The sequence below is a fragment of the Mustela nivalis genome (genome assembly GCF_964662115.1).
Source record: "Mustela nivalis genome assembly, chromosome: 6".
Lineage (NCBI taxonomy): Eukaryota > Metazoa > Chordata > Mammalia > Carnivora > Mustelidae > Mustela > Mustela nivalis.
In genome coordinates this window covers 77,534,101-77,547,023 of record NC_139025.1, presented here as the reverse complement: position 1 = coordinate 77,547,023, position 12,923 = coordinate 77,534,101, and the positions used below count along the sequence as shown (strand labels likewise).

The following is a 12,923-nucleotide window of genomic DNA, read 5'->3' as shown; positions in this document are numbered from 1 at the left end:
TGAAATTAAAATGGGAAAAGGAATACAGCTTTCTTTCTCGTGGAAAATCAAGCCAAAAATCCTATAAGTCTGGGATCATACAACCAGACAGTAATTCAGCAGGTCACAGTGAGCTGGTCATCTACTTCTAGGCAGAACCACACATACATTGGATGGATGGCCCTGAGGTATTCATGAAATGACCAGCTGTCATAATTCTATGGCCATTGCTCACATCTTGCATACAAGGGCTTATCATGCCAGTATTCTCACTGAGTTCAACCTAATTGTCTTCTACTGTAGCTTAACATCATCTGTCAGAGTTCTATCTTTTATGGAAGTGTTTAGCAGTGAGTTCATTCTGTCAACAAATACTGATTTGAATACATACCATAGTCACCCATGAGATTCAGTGCTGCCCCCACAAGGGTTACTGTTCTCTTGAGGGAAACAAGTGGTAGGTAAAAAGCAAACATCACCATTTGTAAGTACAAACCATGAAATAACTGAATTTAGAGAACCAAGAAGCAGGCACTCGAGAGGGCACTTAATTTAAATTTCCTGTAAATGAACTTCACGATGATATTAAGACAACATGAAATCAACCCAAGGAATACCCTTTGGTTAATTAGCTTTCTCCAGGAAACACTAATTTGGATATATAATTGAAGTTAATTTGCTAAATAGTAATCTCATGGATCACTAATTGCCAAATCTATCAATTCCTAGGATGCAGAAATATGTAGGGGTTGAGATACTCAAGAAGAACTTCATAATCCATTCATTTAAACAAATTTTTCAAATAATTGAAACGTTCAGTGACACCATCTAGGCCAGACAGCCCTCATTCCTTAACCCAGTTCTACACATCATGTCATTCAGCAAGGTTTATCATCATTTTAGGTTACTTCCTCAGGATTCTCTTCAATATCTCACTTCCATCTTCAGATGTGGAAAATTAAAGGAAAGCATAATCACACATAGAACTTACTGATTTTAAAAAATTTGCCAAGACTCCTGGTTAATATCTTGTGTCATGCCATACTCTTTCTTCCTTAACATGCTTCATTATCTTGACTTCAAACTTCAAAAAGATTTTCAGTGTAAGAATAGAAAAAGTCCTGTGTACCCTTTACTCAGTTGCCCTTAATGGTAACATTTGCAAAACTGTATTACAATATCACAATATCACAACTGAAACTGACATAGTCAAGATGGGGAACATTTCCATCACAAGGATTTCTTAGGTTACCCCTTGTAGACGCACCCACTTCCCAGCCCCTTCCAGCCCATCTTTAATTCCTGGTAACCATTGATCAGTGGTCCCTTTCTACAGTTTTGCCATTTCAAGAATGTTATATAAGTAAAATCATATGGTATGTGACCTTTAGGGGCCTTTTTTTACTCAACATAATCATCTGAAGATTTCTCCAGGTTTTTCTATGTATTCATATTTCATTATTTTTTTATTGCTCAATAGTGTTCCATGATATGGATAGTTTGTTTGACCTGTTAAAGGACATATAAGTTCTTTCTAATTTGTGGATGTCACACATAAGGCTGCCATAAACATCTGCGTACAAGTTTTTGTGTAAACATAAGTCTTCATTTCTGTGGGATTAAATGCCCACGAGTAAAATTGCTGGGTTATCTGGTAGTCGTGTGTTTGGCTTTTTAAGAAACTGCCAACCTATTTTCCAGAGTGATGGTAGTATTTTACATTCCCATCAGCAATGTGTGAGTGATACTCTTTCTCTACACTACATCCTTGCCAGCATTGGGAGTTGTCACTGTTTTTAAGTTTAGCCATTCTGATAGGTAGGTATCTCCTCGTGGTTTGAATTTTAATGTCCCTAACAGCTAATGATGTTGAACATTTTTTTTTATATGCTTATTTGCCATCTGCATGTCATGTCTGGTGAAACGTCCCTTTATATTATTTGCAAATTTTCTAATTGGATTGTGTTTTTAGGATTGAGTTTTGCACAATTTCCATACATTCAAGATAAAAATCCTTTGTCAGATAGATGGTTTGTAAATATTTTCTCCTAGTCTATAGCTTAATTTTTCATAATAGGGCCTTTAGCACAGCAAAATTTTTGAATGATTTCAAAAAATTTCAGCAATTTTTGAATGATTTCATGAAGTCTAGTTTATCAAATTACCCTGTTATGGGAGGATAAGGGAAGTTAAAGAGGAGAAGGGAGTTGGGGGAAATTGGAAGGGTAGGTGAACCATGAGAGACTATGGACTCTGAAAAACAATCTGAGGGTTTTGAAGGGGTGGGGGGTGGGAGGTTGGGGGAACCAGGTTGTGGGTATTGGAGAGGGCACGGATTGCATGGAGCACTGGGTGTGGTGCAAAAACAATGAATACTGTTACGCTGAAAATAAATTTAAAAAATTTTTTTAAAAATTACCCTGTTATGAATTATGCTTCTTTGTGTCAAGTCTAAAAACTCTGACTAGCCCTAGATCTTGAAGATTTTCTCCTATGCTTTCCCCTAAAACTTTTATAGTTTTATGTTTTACATTTGAATTCAATTTCCTTAATAGTTACAGGGCTATTCAGATTGTCTATTTCATATTGAATTAGTTGTGGTAGTTTGTTTTTTGATGACTTGGTCTACTTCATTTAAGTTGTTAAATTTATGTGTATAAAGTTGCTTGTAGGATTTCCTTATCCTTCTGATATCTTAATGATCTGTCATAATATCCCCAGTTCACTCATGATATTGTTATTTTGTGTCTTTTTTCCTTTTTCAGTCTTCCTGAGATTTATAAAGTTTATTGATGTTTTCAAAGAATCAACTCTTTGTTGTGTTAATTTTCCACTTCTTGTTTTTCGGTTTTCAAGTTCATTGATTTCTGCTCTTGTCTTTATCTCCTTCCTCCTGCTTGCTTTGGGTTTATGCCAGTATTTTCTAGGTTCTTGAGATGGAACACTGGAATATTTAAGACTTTTTCTTTTCAAGTATATACATGTAGTGTCATAAATTTCCCTCTCAGCACTATTTTAGGTTCTGCCCAAACCAAGGGTAGGATCACACATGTCACACTCCATTTGAATAGCCCAGTAAGAACAATGATTTGGGAGGCAGCAGTTAAAACCAGGGGCTTTTTTGTCAGACTATCAGGCATGAGTACTGGCCTCGTTTTTGAGAAATTTGGAGTAAATTACTTAGTATCTCTAAGCCTTGTCAACTATACAATGGGACTTATATACTACCTACATCAGAATTAAGTAATAAAATCCATCTAAAGAATGTAATAGTACTTTTAAAGTGTAAACATCCAATAAATGTTTTTATGCCAGCCAGACATATTGAATCCACTGAAACAGAACTGCTATGTTCCCTATAACTAAATTTTTTGATTAACATTAATGTCAAAACTCCATTTATCTCTTCTTTCTTCACCTTCTAAAGTAATATCAATGCTTCTTTCCTCAGAAACTCATCAATACTCCTCTAATTTTCCTTGGAGAATCATATAGAAGTAAAAAAAAACAAAACCTAAAACAAAACTTTTCTAAGGAATATGAATAAAGAGTCCTATACAATAATTCACACAGACATGTGTAACTTACTGCTTTGGAAAGAAAATAAATTGAAGAGAAAAAGACAGAGCTTTCAAAGGAGCCACAAAGTAATTAACAAATGGAATTTGCAAGTTAGACTCTCATTTGTTCCACGAAAATTAAATGAAGAATAAGGTTTATATTGAATACTGTTCCTAAAGCTAATACTACTAAATTAAAAACCAATCTAAATAATTATTCTAACTTTAAAAACTTACCCATCAAGCTCAGCAGTTTCAATATAACAGAGGCCATGTGGCTCACTACTTGATAGGAGAAGCAGATCAGCCTATTAAAAAAAAATCATAAAGAATATATGAGAAGGGAAGACTGGTTGAAACCCTTCTTTGTTATACTACCTCTACTAACTAATGAGCCAGGAGAGCCTTAGATTAAAAACGTGAGAGAGGTAAAATCCTGTTCTACCTCTCTGCCATATATGCCCCAAATCAAATCTTCCCTCTCCTTCCCTGTTCCTGTTGGGTCCACCCCTTCAACATCAGAATATAAGCAAGAGCAGGGGATATCATATAAATTAATAGCCACTTCATTTACTTTTTTTTTTGCAAGAAATAGATATAATTCTACATTCTCATCTTGATAATTACTAATGGAAAATATAAAATTTTCCCCAATAAGTGAGATAATTGGAAATGTTTCCATACACATACTTTAATTCTCTAGTATTATGACTTAAAAGTAACAAGCAGGCAAAGCTGACAGGGAAAGGATAGAATTAAAGTAGGAATGAATGGAAAACCATAGAAAAAAAAATAAAGCAGGCAAGGAAAATTTAACAAGAAAAATTAAAAGAAAAAATTAAAAATGTAAGAAAAAAATGATGGGGTATAAAAAAGAGAAAAGAGAAAATAAAATAGGGGCTAAGCAAGAGGCAAGAAAGAATAGAAAATGCTCCAAAAAACGGCAGAAAACATTCAGAAACCAAGTTGTGGGTCTTTCAGAGACTGAAAATTATTCCAGTCAGCTGTGCATTTGAGCTTCGGAAATGACCTATCACAATTCAGTTTAGAATTCTGGATGCCTCCTATATTGGGGAACAGTTTATTTCAAATTTCATTTTAAAGTAAGGGTTGTTATGAGATTCTGAAAGATGTGAAGGTCTAAAATGAATTGACTAAAATTTTAACAATTTATTTTGACACATTAACAATTGTGTAGAATTATCCCATTCTCAAGTTAAATTTAGAGGTTAAATTTAGAATCAATCCACTTATTTCATTGTCTCAAGCTTTTAAATTTCCAATTCAAATTTAGATGTGGGGGGAGGTATATACATGTGTGTGTTCAGTTTTGTCTGAATTGTGACAAAACAGAATTGAAAAACAACTCAATGACAATCCTCTAAAGGAATAAATACGTTTATATATCAAGACTCTTCCTCAACTCTAACAACAGTCACAGAAGGCTGAGGAGGAAAATTATTTTCCGAATAGTTACAATGTGACTACAGCAAACCCACTACAGAGAGAACATATAAAGAGTTGTACACAATCTCTCATGGTGAAGGTTTTGTTGGGGGAGTGGGGGAATGGGTTAGCCAGGTGCTGGGTATTAAGGAGGGCACATATTGCATGGAGCACTGGGTGTTATACGTAAACAATGACTCAGGGAACACTACACCAAAAACTAATGATGTACTGTATGGTGACTAACAATGATAAATTTTTAAAAAAAATTTAAGAAAAAGGGGCGCCTGGGTGGCTCAGTGGGTTAGGCCGCTGCCTTCGGCTCGGGTCATGATCTCAGGGTCCTGGGATCGAGTCCCGCGTCAGGCTCTCTGCTCAGCGGGGAGCCTGCTTCCTCCTCTCTCTGTCTGCCTGCCTCTCTGCCTACTTGTGATCTCTTTCTGTCAAATAAATAAATAACATCTTTAAAAAAAAATTTTTAAGAAAAAGAGTTGTACACAAATCTTGAGCCAAAAATTACACACTTTGATTTTAAAAAGAAAGAGTATTTTCAAAAATTCACCACAGTCTTACTTCTCACATTGAAATTTCAGTGGATATGACAGCAGTACGGCTTCATGCCTCTCCTCCCCTGAGCCTCATAGGATCATTTTAAGTAAAATCTAAAATTTTCTAATTCTCATCCTCTGTGATTGAAATAGTTACAAAGTTCAGAGAAAGAGCCCCATTTATACCCAGAATTGCTTTTCTTCTAAACTTTGCACCACAGGGATGATTTGATGCTACTATTTAGTACTGAGCTTAGATGCTCAACACTTAAATGTGAGTAGACAAAGAGAGGATCGGTTATCCGCTACTGGCTCAGAACACGTGAGTGAGGCTCCACCACCTCCTTGGCCACTAGATTCTGTCCTGAGCACTAACTTAACTTCCTGAAGACTGCTGCTGAGAACTGTAAAGCCCACAAGTTCTGAGCTAACTCCTCCTGCCCTGTCTACCCCTTGGGAACCTGGGTCATCTACCTTCCTACCTTCCACCTTCCCCACCTCCTCCTGTACCCTCTGTAGTCATCTTTTCCTTTGATGTCCTTGGAACCTTGCTACTGTTTCTCTGCTCCCTGATCCCCATCCTGCACTCCCCTCATTCATCCCTATTCTCCCTGCCCCACTGCCGAGCTTTACCATTCCCTTTTCCTAACACCTCCCCTTTGAGTTTTTAAATTCATCACAGTTGAGGAGGAAGTGTGCAGGGGTAGGACTAATAGTGGCTTCCAGAAAAATAAGGAGTCCGCCACTCATGACACAGTGCTCCTATTTCCAGGTGTACTCTGTAAGAATTCTAAAATTCTGTAAGAATTCTAAAAAGAAAAGGTCAAGAAAGCTGCAGTAGGGCAAGAGAGCTCTGTTAGTCCCTGGTCATCATCATTTTGTCAGAGGTTCTGGGCCATGAGTGCAGCAACACAGGGGTGGTCTTAGAACCCCAACAGCTCCGTGACTCTGAGTCCCAGATCAAGCCTCCTCACATTGACCCTTTCAGTATCTCTCAGGGTACCCAATTCCTAGTTGATCCAGAAACCTGTATTTGAGTTGTAGGGGTTTATAATACTGGCATTTAGTGAGGGCTTACCATGTCTTTGGTACTATCCTAAGAGCTTTACATGCAATATTTTATTTAACTCCCACTGAAATCCTATAGCCTAGGTTCTATTGTTTTCTCCACTTTACAGATGAGCAAAGTCAGGCCCAGAGAGGCTTAGTAACTTGTTTGAAGTCACACAGTAAGTGACATATCAGGATATGAATCCAGACAATTGAAGGCACATACAGCTGGAATACTGAAATGAACAAAAATATCTTTCCTTCAAGGATTGTAGAGTTTAGTACAGGCAGAATATGATAAGGCTTCTAAAAGTCTGATTACCAAAGTGCTATGGATGGGGTGCCAAGGAGGAAGAATACATCAGATTGGTAACTGACCAACAGCCTCATGGCTCTGAGTCCTCACAACCAGCAACACTATCTTCATAGGGTTTTAGGCATCATTACTGTTTGCTGATATAAAGAATAAACCAAAATCTCAAGCGACGATAACACCAAAAAGCTACATAATTCTTTAAGAGTTCACAAAACACTCTCTCACAACTGTGTCACTTTATTCTTTCAATAACCCTGTGAGGAGATAATTTTGTTCCTATATGTGAATAAGAAACCTTGGGAAGGTCATGTCTGGCTCACAAGCAGTAGATGAACTAAATTAACTCATGTAAAGTCCATAGCCTTTACAAAGTCATGGTGAGAGCTTCGTCACTTCTAAAAGCCCCTAAGAGATTAAATGCCCTACTCATGGCCACGCAGAGCTTAAAGAGCAGAGCCAGAACTAGGACTTATAGCTCCGATGCCAAATATACACTCTTTCCTCTGGTTGGATACAAATTCACTGGAATAGAACCATGAAAAACAAAGTGTTTTGCTTTGTTTCACTTCATTTTGTTCATGTTCAAAACCTAAAACCACAATAGTGAAGAATATTGGCGCACTGACCCCATATCCTGATGGAAGGATAAATTTGTAGAATTCAAACACCATATTCAAATCTCTCTTGTATGCCATTTCCACACATAAAGTTCTACTTTACCTTCATTAACCTCGACAATATTATCTCCTATTTTGTAGTCTAAAAATGACTCATTATGATTATACTTACAGTATAATGATATGCAATATGATTATACTTACATGAAAATAGGTTTGATATGGACAAAAATGAGGATGAAGTTGTAAAAATGAAAATGTGTAAGATCGTAGGTAATATTTTTATTTAAAAATTAAATTTCAGGGGCGCCTGGGTGGCTCAGTGGGTTAAGCTGCTGCCTTTGGCTCACGTCATGATCTCAGGGTCCTGGGATCAAGTCCCACATCGGGCTCTCTGCTCAGCAGGGAGCCTGCTTCCCTCTCTCTCTCTCTCTCTGCCTACTTGTGATCTCTCACTGTCAAATAAATGAATAAAATCTTTTTTAAAAATAAATAAAAATTAAAATTAAATTTCAGATCCAACAAATATATGCTGAATATCCACTAGAAGATCCAACAAATACAAATGTATGCTGAGTGTCTACTAGAATCTAACACATTGTTTTGGTTTTTATAATTAAATGAATTTGATATGAATAAGAAAAAGATGAGAGAAAGAGCAGAAGGTGGAAAGGAGACTAATAATGGACATCATAGTTTTTACTCATGGGTCCACCCTTTCTTTAGTCAAAAAAAAAAAAAAAATCATTGCCTTATATACTTCACCCCCAGAAATTAGTAATAGCTTACTAATAGAACATTGGCCATGTACTGCAACATATACATGCAACATATAGAAAATACATGTTGCGGGTGCCTGGGTGGCTCAGTGGGTTAAGCCGCTGCCTTCGGCTCGGGTCATGATCTCAGGGTCCTGGGATCGAGTCCCACGTCGGGCTCTCTGCTCAGCAGAGAGCCTGCTTCCCTTCCTCTCTCTCTCTGCCTGCCTCTCTGCCTACTTGCGATCTCTCTCTCTCTCTCTCTCTCAAATAAATAAATAAATAAAAATCTTAAAAAAAAAAAAAAAAAAAGAAAATACATGTTGCACCTCTAAATTTCACCAAGAAGCTTCTTTTTCAATACAGCTTAGATAAAAGTTTTTTTTAAAAATCTGTCTCTGGAAATTTTCAACTTTCTACTGTCTCACGTATTTTTATTTAAAAATAAAAGAGAGTTTATTTACAATAATTAGTGTGAAACAAGTAACTCTGGCTTGAAGCTATAAAATTTAAAATAAGAAAGAGGGCAATTATTTTAATCTGAGGGTTTTTGAAGGGGTGGGGGGTGGGAGGTCGGGTACCAGGTGGGGGGTATTATAGAGGGCATGGGTTGCATGGAGCACTGGGTGTGGTGCAAAAATAATGAATACTGTTATGCTGAAAATAAATAAAAAATAAATTTAAAAAAAAAAAAAAGAAAAGAAGAGGGCAATTAGACTGCCAAACAGCCTCTCAGGAAGGACCAAGGTGCTAGGAAAGGTTAGATGAGTCAAAGATTAGGAAAGATGAGATGGGTCAAAAAGAGCCAAAGACCACCCTTAGTCAGGACTGCAGTTTAGGTTAGATTCATCTTTCTAGTTCTTTCATTTCTGAAGGTGAAATTTCCATTCTATTTAGCCAAAGAATGCCTTTGTTTTAAAACAAAACCTTTACGGTTGTAAACACCTCAATGCCTTTCTTTTGAGGGTGAGGGGACTCTTTCAAGTAAGCTAAACCACTAAATTTCATGTAATGTTCAAATATGTTCATGTCCAGTGGGGGGTTTATTTCCCCGAGGTAAGAAAATCAAAACACAAGTGAAGAAGGACCGTGTGCCTGGCTCCCAGGGTCCAAGTCTTGGCAGTATCGAGAGCTTTGTAGTATGTTTTTCTAATAGTTTACTCAGTTCTTTTAACGCATGTTGGTCTTGCAGTGACTGAATCACACTCTCCATCCGCCCCCCACCCCCACCACCGAAAATAAAACTAGAAGTTCTGGAAATTCAGCCCAAATATGTTTTAAATTTCTTTTCAAATGAAGGGCCGTGACGATTCCTTATCTAGAAAATAAAGGTGAGTAACTTCGGAATATGCCAGCTAATTGGTCATCTCAGGCAAGCTCCTTTCCTTACTTAAAATGTACTGATAAGCTGACATAAATTAATTTAGAATTCTAAGTTTGGACATCTAGAAGTTATGCATCAGAATTAGGTGCAACATCCTCTGGTTGCTTCAATTCCAGCATCCACACCAGAAGGCACTAATGCTGGAAGCCCAGGTTCAAGGCAATTAGGATGGTAATTTTAATGGAGTAAGGAGCAGCATATGGAAGCAATTAGGAGTGGGGTTAAAAGCCAGATGGCCTGGGTTTAACTCCTGGCTCTCCTATTGGCAAGCTATTTGATGGCACTATTTTCTCCTCTGTAAAATGGGAACAATAATAATAGTACATAATCTGCCTTCACTGAGCTACTGTAGAGATTAAATGAGTTAAACCTCAAAGAGTAGGAGGTATATTTATACTTCTAAGTGATTACAGCAATTCATCCATAAAAACATTTGTTTGCCCTTAAAAAATAGTTTTGTAGGTGCCAAGTAGTTAAACATAGAAAAACTCTGAGTACAGTGGGCTAATCAAGACATACCGCAGAGTTTTGGCATTTGGAGGACTCCGTTTCTCACTGACCCAAAGATTAAACCAATAAAGCTCTAACTGTAGGAGTCAGACCAAGATCAATGGAGATAAAAATTTCATCTTTGTTATTAATAAAGCTGTGGAGGGACATCTGGGTGGCTCAGTCAGTTAAGTGTCTAACTCTTGACTTCAGTGCAGGTCACGGGTCAGGGGCCTGAGACTCAACCCTGTATCAGGCTCTGCACTCAGCTTGGAGTCTGCATGTCCCTCTCCCTCTGCTCCTCCATCCCCTGACCCCCATCCCCCTAATCACTCTCTCTCTAAAATAAAATAAAATAAAATAAAGCAAGCAAGCTGCTGGAGACCAGGCTATAGGTCTGTAGACTCAATGGGCTTGCTAATACTTACCTGTTAGACTCATCTAGCTATTGATAAGGGAGGCTCTGAACTACCATGACCCTCCTACCACCCCCACCAGGAGGATCTGCTCCTGTAAGATTGCTGGAATGAGGGAGCAAGGCAGAAGCTACTGTGCACACAGGCAGAGTCCAAAGGAAAAGGGAAGGAAGGAGGCTCTGGGTCCTGTACACTGCCCCCACCCCACCGCCCATCCCCACCCCCACCTTAGACAGCAATTAGAGAAGTCACTATTGGGGGAGGGGAGAGTGAGCAAAGAAGTTCAAGAGACTTGAAGTGTTATTTTGGGGCTGTCCCTCCAAGTGAAAATGTAAAGAATGAGACCTAGGAAGAAGTAGGAGAATACGCATTCCCATCTCATCATGTAGCCACAGTGAAAAAGCCACTCTGTGCCATCCAATCAGGTAGCCACAAGACACATATGGCTATTTAAATCTAAACTTAAAAATCCAAACTGGGACACCTGGGTGGCTCAGTTGGCTAAGCATCTGCCTTAGGCTCAGGTCATGATCCAGGGGTCCTGGGATGGAGCGCCACATTGGGCTTCCTGCTCAGCAGGGTGTGTGCTTCTCCCTCTCCCTCTCGCACTCTCTCAAATAAATAAATAAATAATCGTTTTTAAAAAACCTAAATTAATTAAAATTAAATACAATTTTAAATTCAGTTCCTCAATTGCACTAGCCAAATTTTAAGGGCTCAGTATCTACATGGGGCTTATGGTCTTCACATTAGGTGGCACAAAGTTATATTTCCCTCACTGCGGAAAGTTCTATTGGACAAGTGCTGGGACACACAGATCATGACCTCATGGAAACTTGTCTAAATGTGTAATTCGTTTTAAAGCAATGCTAATAATATGCCCATTGGACTAGTTTTCTTCTGCCTGCTGCTTGCATGTACACTTGCCTTCCATGCGTCAATCCATAGATAGTTTTGCAAGAACATGCAAGCATGTGTACTATAACATGGAAAATACAACTAAATTAAGAATGAAGACCAAGAGAAATACAAACTACAATTCCAAGGCTAGAGGGCAAACTGGAACACAGATAAGCTGGCCGTGAGGTCCTACAGAGTTAGGAGATTTGAGACATACATTTGATTCCTGCCTTTCTGGGTCTCACCCCAAAGAATGTGATAAGTGAACACACTAGAGTGTGGAGTATTAGTGAACAAGTGATTTCAGTCTAACATTTATCCCTGTTAGAGCATGTACAGGGGGCTCTTTAAGTGCACAATTTTTACGAATACCTGAAGTAGGAATATACCTAGCATTGCCACTGAAATATTCAATTCCAAATAATACAACAGTTAAACGTGTGGCATACTTTAATTGTTGCTAATTCCTCTATAACCCGACACCATTTCTGGCATAAAGTAGTTGCCAAAAAAAAATTTTTAATGCATACTTCTTAGAATTCTATGTATGTCAGTTTTAAAAAAAAACGTTGAAGGTTCAGGTTAACTATCTAGCTGCAGCAAAACTCTTTCACTGTAATCATTTTAATTGAAAGTAGAACTCAAACAAGTGGCATGAAGCCCTTTCTTCTTAAGCAAAGACTCCTGACTGTATCTTAGCTTTTTTCTTAATTAGAGCATGTAGATGTATATTAGTACCCCACTCATCCAGAACACCCTGAACTTTTAAAGTTTTTAACATTTTCTCCCTCTGTCTTCTTTCTTACAAAAAAAGACTGACATTCATTCAGCCGACACTTACTGTCTGCCCCCTACGATCCAACACGGCACTAGGTGTGAAAGAGCCGGCAAATCAACATGCTCTTTGCCTTCAAGAGTCTTGTAGTCATCTCAGTTGAGACAATCACAGCACATAAGGCTGGAAGGGATCTTGGAGATCATATAATGGTCTAGCACCTTGATGTGACACATGAAGAAACCAAAGGCAGAGAACAAAGACTGCTATCACTGAAGGAATGGAGCAGACCCAGCTCTAACCCAGGTCCCTTTGGTGTACTTCCACTATATAGATACCCCCAGCTTTTTGGGTGTTTGCATTATAACACTTCATTTTACAGAAGACCTACATTAGTGCTTGTTTTCACTAACTGAAAGAAACCCAAAAAGAATTTTTACTTTTATGAAAAAAGGAAAAGCAAAAATAGCATTCAGCCTTTGCTTTGCAGCAAGCCCTTACAAAGGTCATGTGCACAGGGAGCAGTAACAGCCCCACCAAGTTCTTTCCCAGGGGAGCTAACCTCAGCATTTTGACATGAAGACGCCATAACTTTGAATGGTCTGTGAACATTTGTGTTTTATCTCATTTTGTGTATCCGTTAGCAAGATGTGTCCTGAGGTATCAGAAAGGCCTAAGACATTAT

At 38.2% G+C, this 12,923-nt stretch overlaps 2 protein-coding genes across 17 annotated transcripts in view; both read right to left on the bottom strand.

The window, feature by feature from the left end:
• GABPB1 (GA binding protein transcription factor subunit beta 1) overlaps window positions 1–12,923 on the bottom strand; it is a 975,210-nt gene that overhangs the window by 637,896 nt on the left and 324,391 nt on the right. The gene's annotated exons all lie outside the window — the stretch shown is intronic.
• Window positions 1–12,923, bottom strand: part of ATP8B4 (ATPase phospholipid transporting 8B4 (putative)) — a 256,040-nt gene that overhangs the window by 118,475 nt on the left and 124,642 nt on the right. For all 14 annotated transcript variants that reach the window (XM_082734772.1, XM_082734778.1, XM_082734770.1 and 11 more), the window contains one exon: window positions 3,777–3,847. In XM_082734772.1, coding sequence (XP_082590898.1) covers window positions 3,777–3,847 — 71 coding nt within the window. The remainder of the gene's footprint in view (window positions 1–3,776; window positions 3,848–12,923) is intronic.